Here is a 13,986-nt window from a genome sequence, read left to right on the forward strand (position 1 = left end):
AACAACAACATGAACATCATTGATCTTCACTGAGAGATATTGGTTATTGATCAGATGTCGGTTATTGATCAGATGTTGGTTATTGATCAGATGTTGGTTATTGATCAGCACCTTGTCCCTGCAGCTCAGCATCTCTCTCTCCAGCAGCGTCTTCTCCTGCGTCCACGCCGCCTCCTGCTGTGCCGCCGCGTCCTGCAGCCACAGCACCTGAGGAGCAGCAGCCAATCAGAGAGCAGCGTCAGGACAAGCAGCCAATCAGAGAGCAGCGTCAGGACAAGCAGCCAATCAGAGAGCAGCGTCAGGACACACAGACACCTGACGAGCCATCGTATAGACCGAATCTCCTTGTTGTTTACATTCTACTTCCTGGTAGAAAACCAGCTGTAATGTGAATGAGATCAATAGTAACGAACAAGAGTTTAGCTATATATCATATTTTTCACGCCCTATCACCGTTTAGACAAATCTGAAATGATTGAAGAAACATTACTATTTCTGTGTGTGTGTGTTTTGTGTTGCTATGTGTTGTATTTATTCAGTTTGGGGGAATCACGGTGTGTAGAAAGCATCAGTGGCTCAGCTGACAGGGACAGCTAACGGTAGCTAAGCTAACGGTAGCTAAGCTAACGGCGGGTAGCTAAGCTAACAGCAGGACGTCAGCTGTTAAAACCCTCCCGTTGTGGGACACCACATGAAACTACTCCAGTTAGCTCAGTCATGTTGGAACTCAGATATCCGCTGGAGAAAATATTTTTTCATGGAGCGTTTATTGAGTCACTGAGTTATTAAAGTTAAACAGGTAGCTAACCGTTAGCCCGGCTAATCTATGATAACCATGACTAATTACAAAAATGTACACAGATAAATAGTAATGTTTGTCCAATCATTGGTTTTATAAACTTTACAAACATCAGATTAGTCTAAACGGTGATATAGTGACGTGAAAAATTAGATAAATATAGTGAAACTCTCGTCCGTCACTATTGTTCTCATGCTGGTTTTCTACCAGGAAGTAGTTGTAACTCCTCAGAGTGAAGGAGACCAGGTCATGTGACGTGTGACTCTCACCGTAGCTCCTCCCTCCTCCTGCTCCTTGGAGACGGTTGCTAGGCGCTCCCGCAGCATCCGGACCGACTCCTGTTCCCCACGGAGACGAGAGCTGAGCTCAGCGTTGTCGTCGCTCAGCTGCAGATTCCTGCTGCTCAGCTGCAGCACCTCCTCTCTGTAGCGGGAGTTCTGCAGGGGGAGGAGGAGATGATGAGGTCATGATGAGGTCATTATGATGTCATCACCATGACATCATCAGGACCAACAGCTCCTCACCTCTCTGTGCAGCTGTTCTTCTTCTTCTCTGCTCCTCTCGTGTTCTGTCTCCAGCTCCTCCACTTTCCTCCTGAAGAAGAAGAAGGTAAATATTTCTCAAAAAAAAAACGTTTAAAAATTTCTAGACAAAAGTGGCAAAATTTCTCCAAAAAAAGGGGAAAAAAAGGGGAAAAAAAGGGGAAAAAAAGGAAACTTTCTCAAAAAAAGTTTAAATATTTTGAGAAAAAATTGGGACCCGTTTGAACCGTCTCAAGGACCAGTCATATGTCACCGGTTTCCATAGATACAGTATATACACGTAGCTAGATGCTGCATTCGGGCTTGTCAGACACGTCGTCGCGGCCGCCATCTTGGGAGGGAGTTCCTTGTATATATATATATCAATGGTAAAAACTAGGGATGTCCCGATCACATTTTTTTGCCCCCGAGTCCGAGTCCGAGTCATTTGATTTTGAGTATCTGCCGATACCGAGTCCCGATCCGATACTTTGGCAATGCAGTAAAGTTTTTAATGTAGATCAACTGTATCATCCCACTATTTTTCTGTTCTTTGTGCTCTACTAGGGATGTAACAATATCACAATCTCACAATAATACTCTACCTCAATAACAAGCCCATGACATTTATTGCAGTATTGTAAACTCTCAATGTATATTAGCACAGTAGCTCCACAGTATAATATTAATGCCGTTATCCATAAGTCAACAACAAGAACATTTGGTCAAAAATAAAATAGCTTATCATGTCTTTCTCAATCACCAGCCTCTCTCCCCTGATCCCACCCTCTCCTGCCTGTCTGCCCCCCCCCCCTCCTCCCTCACCTCGCTCCTTCTCCCTCCCTCACTCACTCCGCTCCTTCTCCCTCCCTCACCCAGCTCACCTCGCTCCTTCTCCCTCCCTCACTCACTCACCCAGCTCACCTTGCTCCTTCTCCCTCTCTAACTTTAAATAAATACCTGGTTCTGTATCTGCCATCACGCAACACAACGGTAGTTTTTTATTCAACAGTATGAGAAGTTTAACAATGTCCGCGACATCTGCGCGGTCGGTCCGTGTGTCGGTCTCACGTGCGTTAGGTCTGACTCGCTCTCAGTAGAAGCTGCAGTGACTGTTGTTGCTGCAGGTGTGTGTAGCGCTCAAACATCAACAACAAGCTGCTTGGAAGTCAGCAGTGAAACAACGCAGCCACACACACACAAACAAACAGTGAGCTGACACGGTGACACGATCGTCTCTCACACTCTCGCAAGCGCCGTCATTTCATATCGTTACTTGTCCGCGACAACACAGCCACACACACACCGTGGAGCTGTGCGCCACAGACCATGCACAAAACACAAGCACGCTGCACCGAATGCGCGTCGCTTTGGGTAATGAGCGCACATGACGAACGTCTACAGTAAAAGTAATGTGTTTGAGAGTGCAAAAGATGATACATCTGAACGCCCCCCATGCGGCCCGTCTTCGCTTTAGACAGATAGGAAAACCCTGACATGTAGATCTATGTAATATATCCGATTCCTGATCGGGATGTAACGTCCGATTCCGATCGAGTCTGAAACCACGTGATCGACCCCGATTTCCGATCACGTGATCGGATCGGGACATCCCTAGTAAAAACCATAGATGACGTCATCATGCATGTCGCGAACGGCAATATTTTTTTCCGTAGGATATGTCCGGGAAAGTCCCGCCTTCCCTGCCTCTGATTGGCTGGATGAATTCTCCTCTGATTGACGTCATCTCACAACAGTACTGTAGTAAACTAAAATATACACAACTGAAGTCTTAAATGTAATCAGATCCCATGGCGTAGCGGTTTGCGTTTTCGCCTGCGGTGTGGTGAATCTGAGTTCGATCCCCGCTGGTTTCACATTCTGAAAAATTTAGTTTTTAAATTTATATTCCAAGTTTACATTTTGAGTTTGAGTGAGAAGTGTAATTGTGCCGTTGGTTGGGTTTAGACAATGAAGAAAGGAGTTGGTTAAGTTTAGTAAAAAGACCAGGTAGAGGCTAGACAGGCCAGATAAGTAGAGAGAGTCCAGGTAGATCCAGGCACTTATCACACTTTGCCGACAGCCTGCGTTTCACAGCCGTTTCACAGCCAAAACAAACAACCAATCAGGCGAGAGTCCTTCTAGCCAATCAGAGTCGAAAATGGAGCCCATCTAGCCAATCAGAGGCGGGAACGGCGGGAAAGGCGGGACTTTCCCGGACTCATCCTACGAAAAAAAATATCGCTCACGAACGGCAGTACGAGGTGAAACAAAACATAACAAAATGCATTCACCTCCCCCCCAAGATGGCCGCCACGACGACGTTCCATTCTAATGGGCAGCAGCTACGTGTTTATATCTATGACTGGTTCCAGTCTGAACCGGTTTCCTCCGGTCTGAACCGGTTTCCTCCTCCTCCTCACCTCTTCTTGCAGAGCTGCTCCTCCAGGTTCTGCACCTCCTGCTGCAGGAGGCTCAGTCTCTCCTGCAGAGCTCCGTTCTCCGACCGCACCTCCTCCATCTGAGTCCTGAGGAGACACAGGAGGTCACAGTCACACCTCCTCTTTTCTCCTCCTCCTCCTCCTCCTTTCTCCTCCTTTATCTTCCTCCTCTTCCTCCTTTCTCCTCCTCCTCCTCTCCTCCTTTATCTTCCTCCTTCTCCCCCTCTTCCTCCTCCTCCTTTCTCCTCCTCCTTCTCTTCCTCCTTTCTCCTCTTTTATCTTCCTCCTCCTCCTCTATCTTCCCCCTCCTCTTCCTCCACTTTCTCCTCCTCCTCCTCCTCCTCTTTTATCTTCCTCCTCTATCTTCCCCCTCCTTTTCCTCCACTTTCTCCTCCTCCTCTTTTATCTTTCTCCACATCCACCTCCACCACCTCCTTCTTCTCTATCTTCCTCCTTTCTCCTCCTTCTCTATCTTCCTCCTCCTCCTTTATCTTCCTCCTTTCTCCTCCTTCTCTATCTTCCTCCTCCTCCTTTATCTTCCTCCTCCTTCTCCTTTATCCTCCTCCTCCCCTTCCTCCTCCTCAGGCTTTAGTTTCACCTTTAAGTTCTAATTGATTATTGATCGACTGTCATTGATCATTGGCTGCAATCATCATCATCATCATCATCATCATCATCATCATCATCACATCGGAGCAGAATTAATTTCAGGCTTTTACTTTGAAGTTCAGACAAACAGGAAACAGACAGACGTGCGTTACTGAAGGTGGTGATGTCATGCGTTTAGAGGATGATGTCATTGGGTTAGAGGCGGCGGTGAGGTGATGAGGTTAGAGCATTCCCACAGAGAGCCAATCAGAGCGCAGGGGGGCGTGGCCAGCAGCAGCAGAGAGCCAATCAGAGCGCAGAGGGGGCGTGGCCAGCAGCAGCAGAGAGCCAATCAGAGCGCAGGGGGGCGTGGCCAGCAGCAGCAACAGCAGACGGAGGTTAGTTCTCATCAGGACCGGATTCAGGACCGGATTCAGGACCGGATTCAGGACCGGATTCAGGACCGGATTCAGGACCGAGTCCAGGGTTGTGTCCGAAATCACTCCCTCACTCCCTCCTCCTTACTCACTATATAGTGAATTCAATATAGTGACTCACTGGTCAAATAAAAAAACACTTTCGGACACTACTCCGCCGCACAGTACACACAGGTACACAGGTACCATGGATACAACCATGGTAACGGCCGGTGTAGAGGAGTAAAGCAATATATTAAGCGGTAATATATCAAAGATGTTCAATCAAACCCACATAGTTTGAAACAACATTCAAAACACACACAGCCAGTGTCACAACTAAGCATAACGTCAGCTAGCTTAATGCTAACGTATAATGTAAAACACCATAGACGGGCTAACAGAAATTAGCATCGCTATCCAGAGTCTGTGGTCAGTTTATAACGCTTGTTAGGAAATTTGCTCCGACGTTTGTTGTGGGAGTCTGTGGAAGCCGTGACCGGACAACTCTGGCAGCTGGACACATTTATTGAGGCTGCTGCACTACTGCATTTATTTGGTAGCTACACCGGTCACTACTTCATTTATTTGGTAGCTACACCGGTCACTACTTCATTTATTTAGTAGCTACACCGGTCACTACTTCATTTATTTGGTAGCTACACCGGTCACTACTTCATTTATTTAGTAGCTACACCGGTCACTACTTCATTTATTTGGTAGCTACACCGGTCACTACTTCATTTATTTGGTAGCTACACCGGTCACTACTTCATTTATTTAGTAGCTACACCGGTCACTACTGCATTTATTTGGTAGCTACACCGGTCACTACTGCATTTATTTGGTAGCTACACCGGTCACTACTTCATTTATTTGGTAGCTACACCGGTCACTACTTCATTTATTTGGTAGCTACACCGGTCACTACTTCATTTATTTGGTAGCTACACCGGTCACTACTTCATTTATTTGGTAGCTACACCGGTCACTACTTCATTTATTTGGTAGCTACACCGGTCACTACTGCATTTATTTGGTAGCTACACCGGTCGCTCTGGGTTGCTGTGGTAACGGCCATCCGTGACCGCAATGCATGATGGGATATCTTGTATATCTCGTGGGATAGATTCAGTCACTATATAGTGAACATTAATAATCACTAAACATTCGGACACCACTACAACAACTGGTCACTATATAATAGGTGATTTCGGACACAGCCCTGGACCGGATTCTGGACCGGATTCAGGTGTATCCGGGTCGGGGTCGTCATGCGGACCAACCTGTGAGGACTCGCCGGGTCCATCACCTCCTCCAGAACCAGAACCAGCTGCTCCAGCTCCTCCAGCTGCCTCCTCATGCTGCTCCTCTCCCTCTGCGCCTCCTGCTGCTCCTCCTGCAGCAGCCGCTTCTGCTCCAGCGCGCGGCCCAGCTCCGCGTCCTTGGCGCTGAGCTGCGTGCGGAGCGACGCGAGGAGGTGCTGCAGCGAGGAGATCTCCTCCTCCCTCTGGGCGAGGAGGTGCTGCAGGGAGGAGATCTCCTCCTCCCTCTGGGCGAGGAGGTGCTGCAGCGAGGAGATCTCCTCCTCCATCTCCACGATCTGGGTCGACAGCTGGTCCGCCAGGCCACCGTAGCTCCGGTTCTCCTGCTCCAGACGCCGCGCCTCCTCCTGCTCCTGGGCCAGAGCCTCCTGCAGACGCTGCACCTCCTCCTCCTCCTCGCCGCTCCTCCTCCTCCTCCTCCGCTCCAGCTCCTCGGAGACGCGGTCGACCGCCATCGCCTGCTCCTTCAGGTCCTGGATCAGGCGGACCCGGTCCGTCCTCAGAGAGTCCAGCTCCGCCGAGAGTCTGCAGACGGAGCGCTGCGCCTCCTCCTGCGCCTCCTGCTTCTCCGCAGCCAGCCGTCTGCTCAGCTGCTCCTGCTCCTCCAGCTGGGAGCGCGCCTCCTGCAGCTGCGCCTCCAGCTGCTCCACGCAGGCCTCCGATTGGCCGAGCCGGCGGGTCAACCGACAGAGCGCCTCCTCCTGCTCCTCCCGCTCCTCCTCGCTCTGCATCTTCTCCTGCTCTGATTGGACGAGGCGCTGCTCCCAGAATCCTCTCTGCTCCTGCAGCTGCTGGAGGAGGAGGCGCTGCTGCAGCTGCGCCTCCTCTCTGGTCGCCGTACGGAGCCGCGTGTTACAACCAGTGAGTTTAAGGTGAGACGCTAACACGCTGATTATTGATGCACCGATCAATTTAGAGATTATGGGATGTTTCTCTTCTCTATCATGTCTTTTTTTAAAGGGATACGCCAACATTTTTTTCCGTGTCTTGCCTCACTCCCGAGTCCATGACCAGCAGATAGACACCATCCTTTCCACTGTGCGTGCAGTAACAAGGGAGATAGAGCCGTATCGCCCGTAATTAGCTTAGCTCAAACACTGGAAGTGTATGGGTAGTGTTAGCCTGCCTCCACCTAAAGTCTCTAATTAGCTTAGCTCAAACACTGGAAGTGTATGGGTAGTGTTAGCCTGCCTCCACCTAAAGTCACTAATTAGCTTAGCTCAAACGCTGGAAGTGTATGGGTAGTGTTAGCCTGCCTCCACCTAAAGTCGCTAATTAGCTTAGCTCAAACACTGGAAGTGTATAGCGGCGTTCACACCGAACGCGATAGACGCGAATATAATCGCGCCAGACGCTTCATTCGCACCGCTTGGTCATTTTGGATCATTCGCGTCCATCGCGTCATTCGCGCTAGACGCTCCGCCCGTTCATTTGAAAACCGGTGATCTCAACCTGCTCCCTTTCCACGTCAATCGTGGCTGATATCACCACCTTTGCTGCACTGTACTACTGCTGTACAAGTCTCAGAAACACCAGAAAACCACCCGCCGTCGTGTCTGGGTTCACTGTGTGTGTGTGTGTGTGTGTTTTTTTTTTTTGTTCACTCTGTGTAGAAGACGGCAGCGGTGCCCACACACAGCTCAAATACAATCAGCTTCTCCTTCATGTTGTTCTGAGTGTAAACAACCGTACAGAGAAGTGACGTCGTCGGCTTGAACTCGTCGCTGATTGGATGTCACGGCGCGATGCCGCCTGAAAAGTTCAATATTTTCAACTTTATTCTCGCCGCTTCAGACGCGCCGCTTCATTCGCGCCGCGTCTCATCGCACCAGACGCTCCATTCGCGCCGCCTCCGCCTGAATCGCGTGTCATCGCGCCATTTACATTGATTTTCAATGTAGAGTTGCCGCTCCATTCGCGTCTATCGCGTTCGGTGTGAACGCCGCTTATGGGTAGTGTTAGCCTGCCTCCACCTAAAGTCACTAATTAGCTTAGCTCAAACGCTGGAAGTGTATGGGTAGTGTTAGCCTGCCTCCACCTAAAGTCTCTAATTAGCTTAGCTCAAACACTGGAAGTGTATGGGTAGTGTTAGCCTGCCTCCACCTAAAGTCACTAATTAGCTTAGCTCAAACGCTGGAAGTGTATGGGTAGTGTTAGCCTGCCTCCACCTAAAGTCGCTAATTAGCTTAGCTCAAACACTGGAAGTGTATGGGTAGTGTTAGCCTGCCTCCACCTAAAGTCGCTAATTAGCTTAGCTCAAACACTGGAAGTGTATAGGTAGTGTTAGCCTGCCTCCACCTAAAGTCGCTAATTAGCTTAGCTCAAACACTGGAAGTGTATGGGTAGTGTTAGCCTGCCTCCTACCTGAGCTGAAATCAGCAGTCAGAAGCTGGTTTCATTTTAGCTCTAAACTCTGTAAATATATCACTTTATCCACATTTCAAACATGTTTAGGTGAGAAAGTAGCCGTTTAGATCAGCAGTGTGTCGTTAATTTGTCTAAATACCAGCTGTTTACAATTTTGTTCGGACAAATTCGGCGCTACTCAAGCTAGCCGTTGTGACCAACGCACTTCCGGTTACTTTCACAAAATAAAACACCCGTTGCCCTTTACATACAGAAAACCATGACGATAGAATTTGTGCTTTTACTTTGAAATAGGAAGCTAACCTACCCTCGATGTAGCTAGCTTGAACCAAAATAAAGCGTCTTTGCTTGAACCCTCCGTTTTGACCGATCTCGTCCCGTTAGCGGCATTTGACCGCTCAAGATGCCTTACCGGAGAGTTTTGTCAGCTCTGAGACGAAGATCGGCCCGCCGGTTTCCCAGTTGCTGAAGAGTTTCTCTGATGACTTTAGGTGGAGGCAGGCTAACAATACCCATAGACTTCCAGTGTTTGAGCTAAGCTAATTACGGACGATACGGCTCTATCTCCATGGTTACCGCACGCACAGTTGAAAGGATCTCCACTTCAGCAGCACTTCCAGACACCAAACCTTCCACTTTGATCCCTTTCTATATTCTGAAGGTTTTTATAGAGGGGATTGTTGATATATCATTCACAGCCTCATTTATACAACATTTTATTACTAAAAACATGGAGAAATTATATATTTTTTAGGGCTGGTGACATATTTCTCATTTACAGAGTGATAAAAAGAGATATCCACAATCCTCCTCTGGAAAAACTAAAGACTCTAATATGTTAACAAGATAAAACAAAGCAGCTTTATCCATTGTTTAGATTTCTGTTCTGGAAATATATGCAAATTAGTGCATATTTAATTAGATATTGCCACATTTACATATTTAAACATAAAATTTGATATTTGTCTCAGTTTCATGATGATATCTGTTATTTAAATGTATCACCTGTAGTGTCTCACCTTAATAAAAACAATGTGGTTGCTATGGAAACCCCCCCCCTCCCCCCTCCAGACTGACCTGAGCGCCATCAGCTGCTGGTCCATCTTCAGCTGCAGCTCGGCCTCCAGCTGCTCCTTCTCTCCGCTCAGCCGCTGCACCAGGTTACCGATCTCACGGGCGAAGTTCTGCTCCAGCTCGGCGCGCTCCCGCTGCATCCTGGGAAATAAAACACACCTGGCTCTGGTTCTGGTTCTGGTTCTGGTTGGTGGTACTGGAGAGTATCATAAGGTACGGAATTACAGCCTGGTACGGCAACTTGTCTGTTCAACTAAAGACACAAATTAATCGCCTGGTACAACATGCCATGAAAATCATGGGCGTTAAAGATCATGTTTCTCTTCAATCCATTTACGAACAATCCACCTTGAGACACGCACGCAAATTTTTGTCTGATCAATCCCATATTCTCCATTCAGAGTATCAGCTGCTTCCTTCCCTCTGGGAGGAGATGTAGAGTTCCCCGGAGCAGGTTGAACCGCTACAAACATTCTTTTATTCCAACATCTGTTAATATTCTGAATGCACATATGCAGTTAGTTAGTGTACAGTTGATAAAACACTGTGCACTGTATTGTAACGGTTGGGCAACTGCCATTTTTTGTTGCTGTGTGCTGTGATGGTATGGGTAACGTATATGTGGTGTTTAATGTGTACTGTATCAGTACAGGTTATTCATTGATTGATTGATTGATTGATTGATTAATGGATATTTTATGATGCTGTGTACTGTAGCAGTACGGGTTACTGATCGCTCAACTTTTATTGTTTGTTTGATTGTTTTATTGTCAAACTGCGGACCACCAGTGACGTCCACGATGAATTTCCCTACGGGGACAATTAAAGTATATTGAATTGAATTGAATTGAATTGAATTGAATTGAATTGAATTGAATTGAATTGAATTGAATTGCATTGTGGGTTTTTGTGAACAAACTGAACAAAACAGGTGAACGTGAACGTGTCTCAGATGCGTCTCCACTCCGGCGTCCGACACAAATACGCAGCAGGTCACTTTTTGCCGGACGACGGAGCCGTCGTGCATCGATCTATGTCGATTAGATCGCACCACACAGGAAGTCAAACGCACCGAGCATCCGTTAAATTTCAAAATAAAACACGACGACAAACTCTCCATCACTTTGTCGACATTAATAGTTTCACCAACAGGTCGTCGATCAGTCAGAGGAAACTGAAGCTAAACAGGACGTCGTTGATCATGGAGGAGGAAAACCGTGATGTTTAAACGATACAACACACCTGATCTACAAGAACACAAACTGAAAGTCAAAAAAAAAAAGAGAGTAAGTCTGACAGAAAAGTGGCCGTTGTCTTCCTCACCTGCGCTCCTGCTCGTTGCTCCACCCTCCTCCTCCTCCTCCTCCTCCTCCTCCATGTCTGTCCAGCGCCTCCTTCAGCTGCTTCACCTGCTGCTCCACCTGAGTCTTCTGCTCCTCCAGCTCACTGATCTCCAGCTGAAACACAACAACACACCCAACACTTCAATCCTGCACATTTATTTAGAAATATATTCATCTTTGCACATACTTGCTTCCAAATCGTTCAGTGAATTCTTTCGTTAACTCTCAGGTTTGTTCCTACAACAAGACGAACTGATGAACTTCATCCTCCAGTTGATGCATCACAGACGTTTCCTCACTTTAAAACTCTCATCTTCATTAGAACAAACATCTTCATCTCTCATTCATTTCAGGTCCAGACTGAAGGAAACTATCTGACTCAACACAATCCATTTCATATTTATACATACTATACTCATTTTATTTTCACTCTTCTTGTTATAATAAGTCACTTTGCTGCTTTCTTTCTTTTTTCTTGTTGTTGAATTGTTCTTGAATCTTTTACCGTATCTATCAGGGAGGTATTAAAGGGTTTTTAACTTCTCCTGTTCTGTTTTTGTAACTGTCCTTGATTTTTACGGTGCAAATAGATAAAGTAAAGTAAATGGGATGGTGCAGCTGTCACCTTGAAGGCCTGGCTGATGTCTTTGCGCTCCACCTCCATGCTCTGTCTCATCAGCTCCAGGCTTCGCTCGTAGTAGTTCACCTGAGGAACGATAACGAAAGGGTTCATTAACTATCAGTCACCTCATAATTAACTTCATCTGATCCCAGACCTGCAGCTGCTGCAGATGTTACAGCAGCTGGAACATTTAAGATGCACTTTATTGGTTTGAACTGATTAATAATCTGCTGCTTCATTCAAATGCAACTTTATTACAGAGTTGTTTTAGAGGGAAATGCAGAGACTGTTGATGAAAAACTGTCCCTGAAGGCAACGTGCATCAGTGGTTTTGCATGAATTTCCCTCTAAAACAACTCTGTGTGGTAACGTTGTGTTATTATCTCATAGCGTGGTGAATGTGCAGCTCACAACTTGTCCACCAGAGCGTTGTGGAGTTGTTGGATTGTGTATTTGATGAGTTTGATGATGAGGGAAACCAAGAAATCCCATAATGAGCCTCCATTAGTAGCGTAGCTCTGAGCAGCTCACGGCTCTGCTCCGCCGTTCTAAAAACAGCTTGCACCGACAATTAAAGGTAACGAACCTACTGCTATGACTATAGGGATTATGGATGGCAAAATCATTAAAAGCAAATCTGTTCCTCTGCTAACAAGTGTCTGATGCTGTGGTGTGTTGTTCTAAAAACAAAATATGAACTTTTTTTTAAAGGGATAGTTCAACATTTTGTCAAATTGTCCCATTGCCATAATCCCTATAGTCATAGCAGTAGGTTCGTTACCTTTAATTGTCGGTGCAAGCTGTTTTTAGAAAAGGTAAATTCATGCAAAACCACTGATGCACGTTGCCTTCAGGGACAGTTTTTCATCATCAGTCTCTGTATTTCCCTCTAAAACAACTCTGTGTGGTAACGTTGTGTTATTATCTCATAGCGTGGTGAATGTGCAGCTCACAACTTGTCCACCAGAGCGTTGTGGAGTTGTTGGATTGTGTATTTGATGAGTTTGATGATGAGGGAAACCAAGAAATCCCATAATGAGCCTCCGTAGCGTAGCTCTGAGCAGCTCACGGCTCTGCTCCGCCGTTCTAAAAATAGCTTGCACCGACAATTAAAGGTAATGAACCTGCTGCTATGACTATAGGGATTAAGGATGGCAAAATCATTAAAAGCAAATCTGTTCCTCTGCTAACGAGTGTCTGTTGCTGTGGTGTGTTGTTCTAAAAACAAAATATGAACTTTTTTTTAAAGGGATAGTTCAACATTTTGTCAAATTGTCCCATTGCCATAATCCCTATAGTCATAGCAGTAGGTTCGTTACCTTTAATTGTCGGTGCAAGCTATTTTTAGAACGGTGGAGCAGAGCCGTGAGCTGCTCAGAGCTACGCTACGGAGGCTCATTATGGGATTTCTCAGTTGGTTTCCCTCATCATCAAACTCATCAAATACACAATTATCCAACAACTCCACAACGCTCTGGTGGACAAGTTGTGAGCTGCACATTCACCACACTATGAGATAATAACACAACGTTACCACACAGAGTTGTTTTAGAGGGAAATTCATGCAAAACCACTGATGCACGTTGCCTTCAGGGACAGTTTTTCATCAACAGTCTCTGTATTTCCCTCTAAAACAACTCTGTGTGGTAACGTTGTGTTATTATCTCATAGCGTGGTGAATGTGCAGCTCACAACTTGTCCACCAGAGCGTTGTGGAGTTGTTGGATTGTGTATTTGATGAGTTTGATGAGGGAAACCAAGAAATCCCATAATGAGCCTCCGTAGCGTAGCTCTGAGCAGCTCACGGCTCTGCTCCGCCGTTCTAAAAACAGCTTGCACCGACAATTAAAGGTAACGAACCTGCTGCTGTGACTATGTTGCATGTTACCTGCGTCTCCATGGTGATGTGCAGCTGCTGCAGCTCCTGGTTGTGTTTCTGCTTCAGCTGCTCCAGAGCCAGTTCAGTCTGGATGCTGACGGCCGGTCCAGACACACACACGCTGTCCAGAGAGCCCAGAGCTGCACGCACACACACACACAGACACAGACACACACACACACACACACACACACACAGACACACACACACAGACACACAAACACACACACACACACTGTTCCATTAGCGGTGTAAGCTTTTAAAACGCTGTAGCGCTGCTTTCTGTGGCTTTGATTGACAGCTGTGTGTGTGTGTGTGTGTGTGTGTGTGTGTGTGTGTGTGTGTGTGTGTGTGTGTGTGTGTGTGTGTGTGTCTGAGTGTGTGTGTCTCACCAGTTTTATCAGTCGGCTGCAGTTTCTTCCTCACAGCAGGTGACGGGCTGCGCTTCATGTCCGAATCGTCTGAAAACACACAGACACACACACACACACACACACACACACACACACACACACACACACACACACACACACACACAGACACACACACAGGTCAGAGTGTGACACAGTGAAGCAGCAGAGAGACTGTGAGACTGAAACACAACCACACGG

At 46.8% G+C, this 13,986-nt stretch overlaps 1 protein-coding gene across 1 annotated transcript in view; it reads right to left on the minus strand.

Moving 5' to 3' along the window:
- ninl (ninein-like) overlaps positions 1 to 13,986 on the minus strand; it is an 87,019-nt gene that overhangs the window by 12,013 nt on the left and 61,020 nt on the right. The window contains exons 14-23 of the mRNA XM_085799108.1: positions 13,768 to 13,836; positions 13,385 to 13,515; positions 11,500 to 11,580; positions 10,855 to 10,988; positions 9,535 to 9,672; positions 6,052 to 6,918; positions 3,744 to 3,848; positions 1,324 to 1,393; positions 1,069 to 1,236; positions 112 to 207 (exon numbers count right to left, since the gene is read on the minus strand). Of these exons, the coding sequence (XP_085655234.1) occupies positions 112 to 207; positions 1,069 to 1,236; positions 1,324 to 1,393; positions 3,744 to 3,848; positions 6,052 to 6,918; positions 9,535 to 9,672; positions 10,855 to 10,988; positions 11,500 to 11,580; positions 13,385 to 13,515; positions 13,768 to 13,836 (1,859 nt within the window). The remainder of the gene's footprint in view (positions 1 to 111; positions 208 to 1,068; positions 1,237 to 1,323; positions 1,394 to 3,743; positions 3,849 to 6,051; positions 6,919 to 9,534; positions 9,673 to 10,854; positions 10,989 to 11,499; positions 11,581 to 13,384; positions 13,516 to 13,767; positions 13,837 to 13,986) is intronic.

This window comes from Trachurus japonicus, chromosome 15 (assembly GCF_045865225.1).
Source record: "Trachurus japonicus isolate A0001 chromosome 15, Traja_1.0".
Lineage (NCBI taxonomy): Eukaryota > Metazoa > Chordata > Actinopteri > Carangiformes > Carangidae > Trachurus > Trachurus japonicus.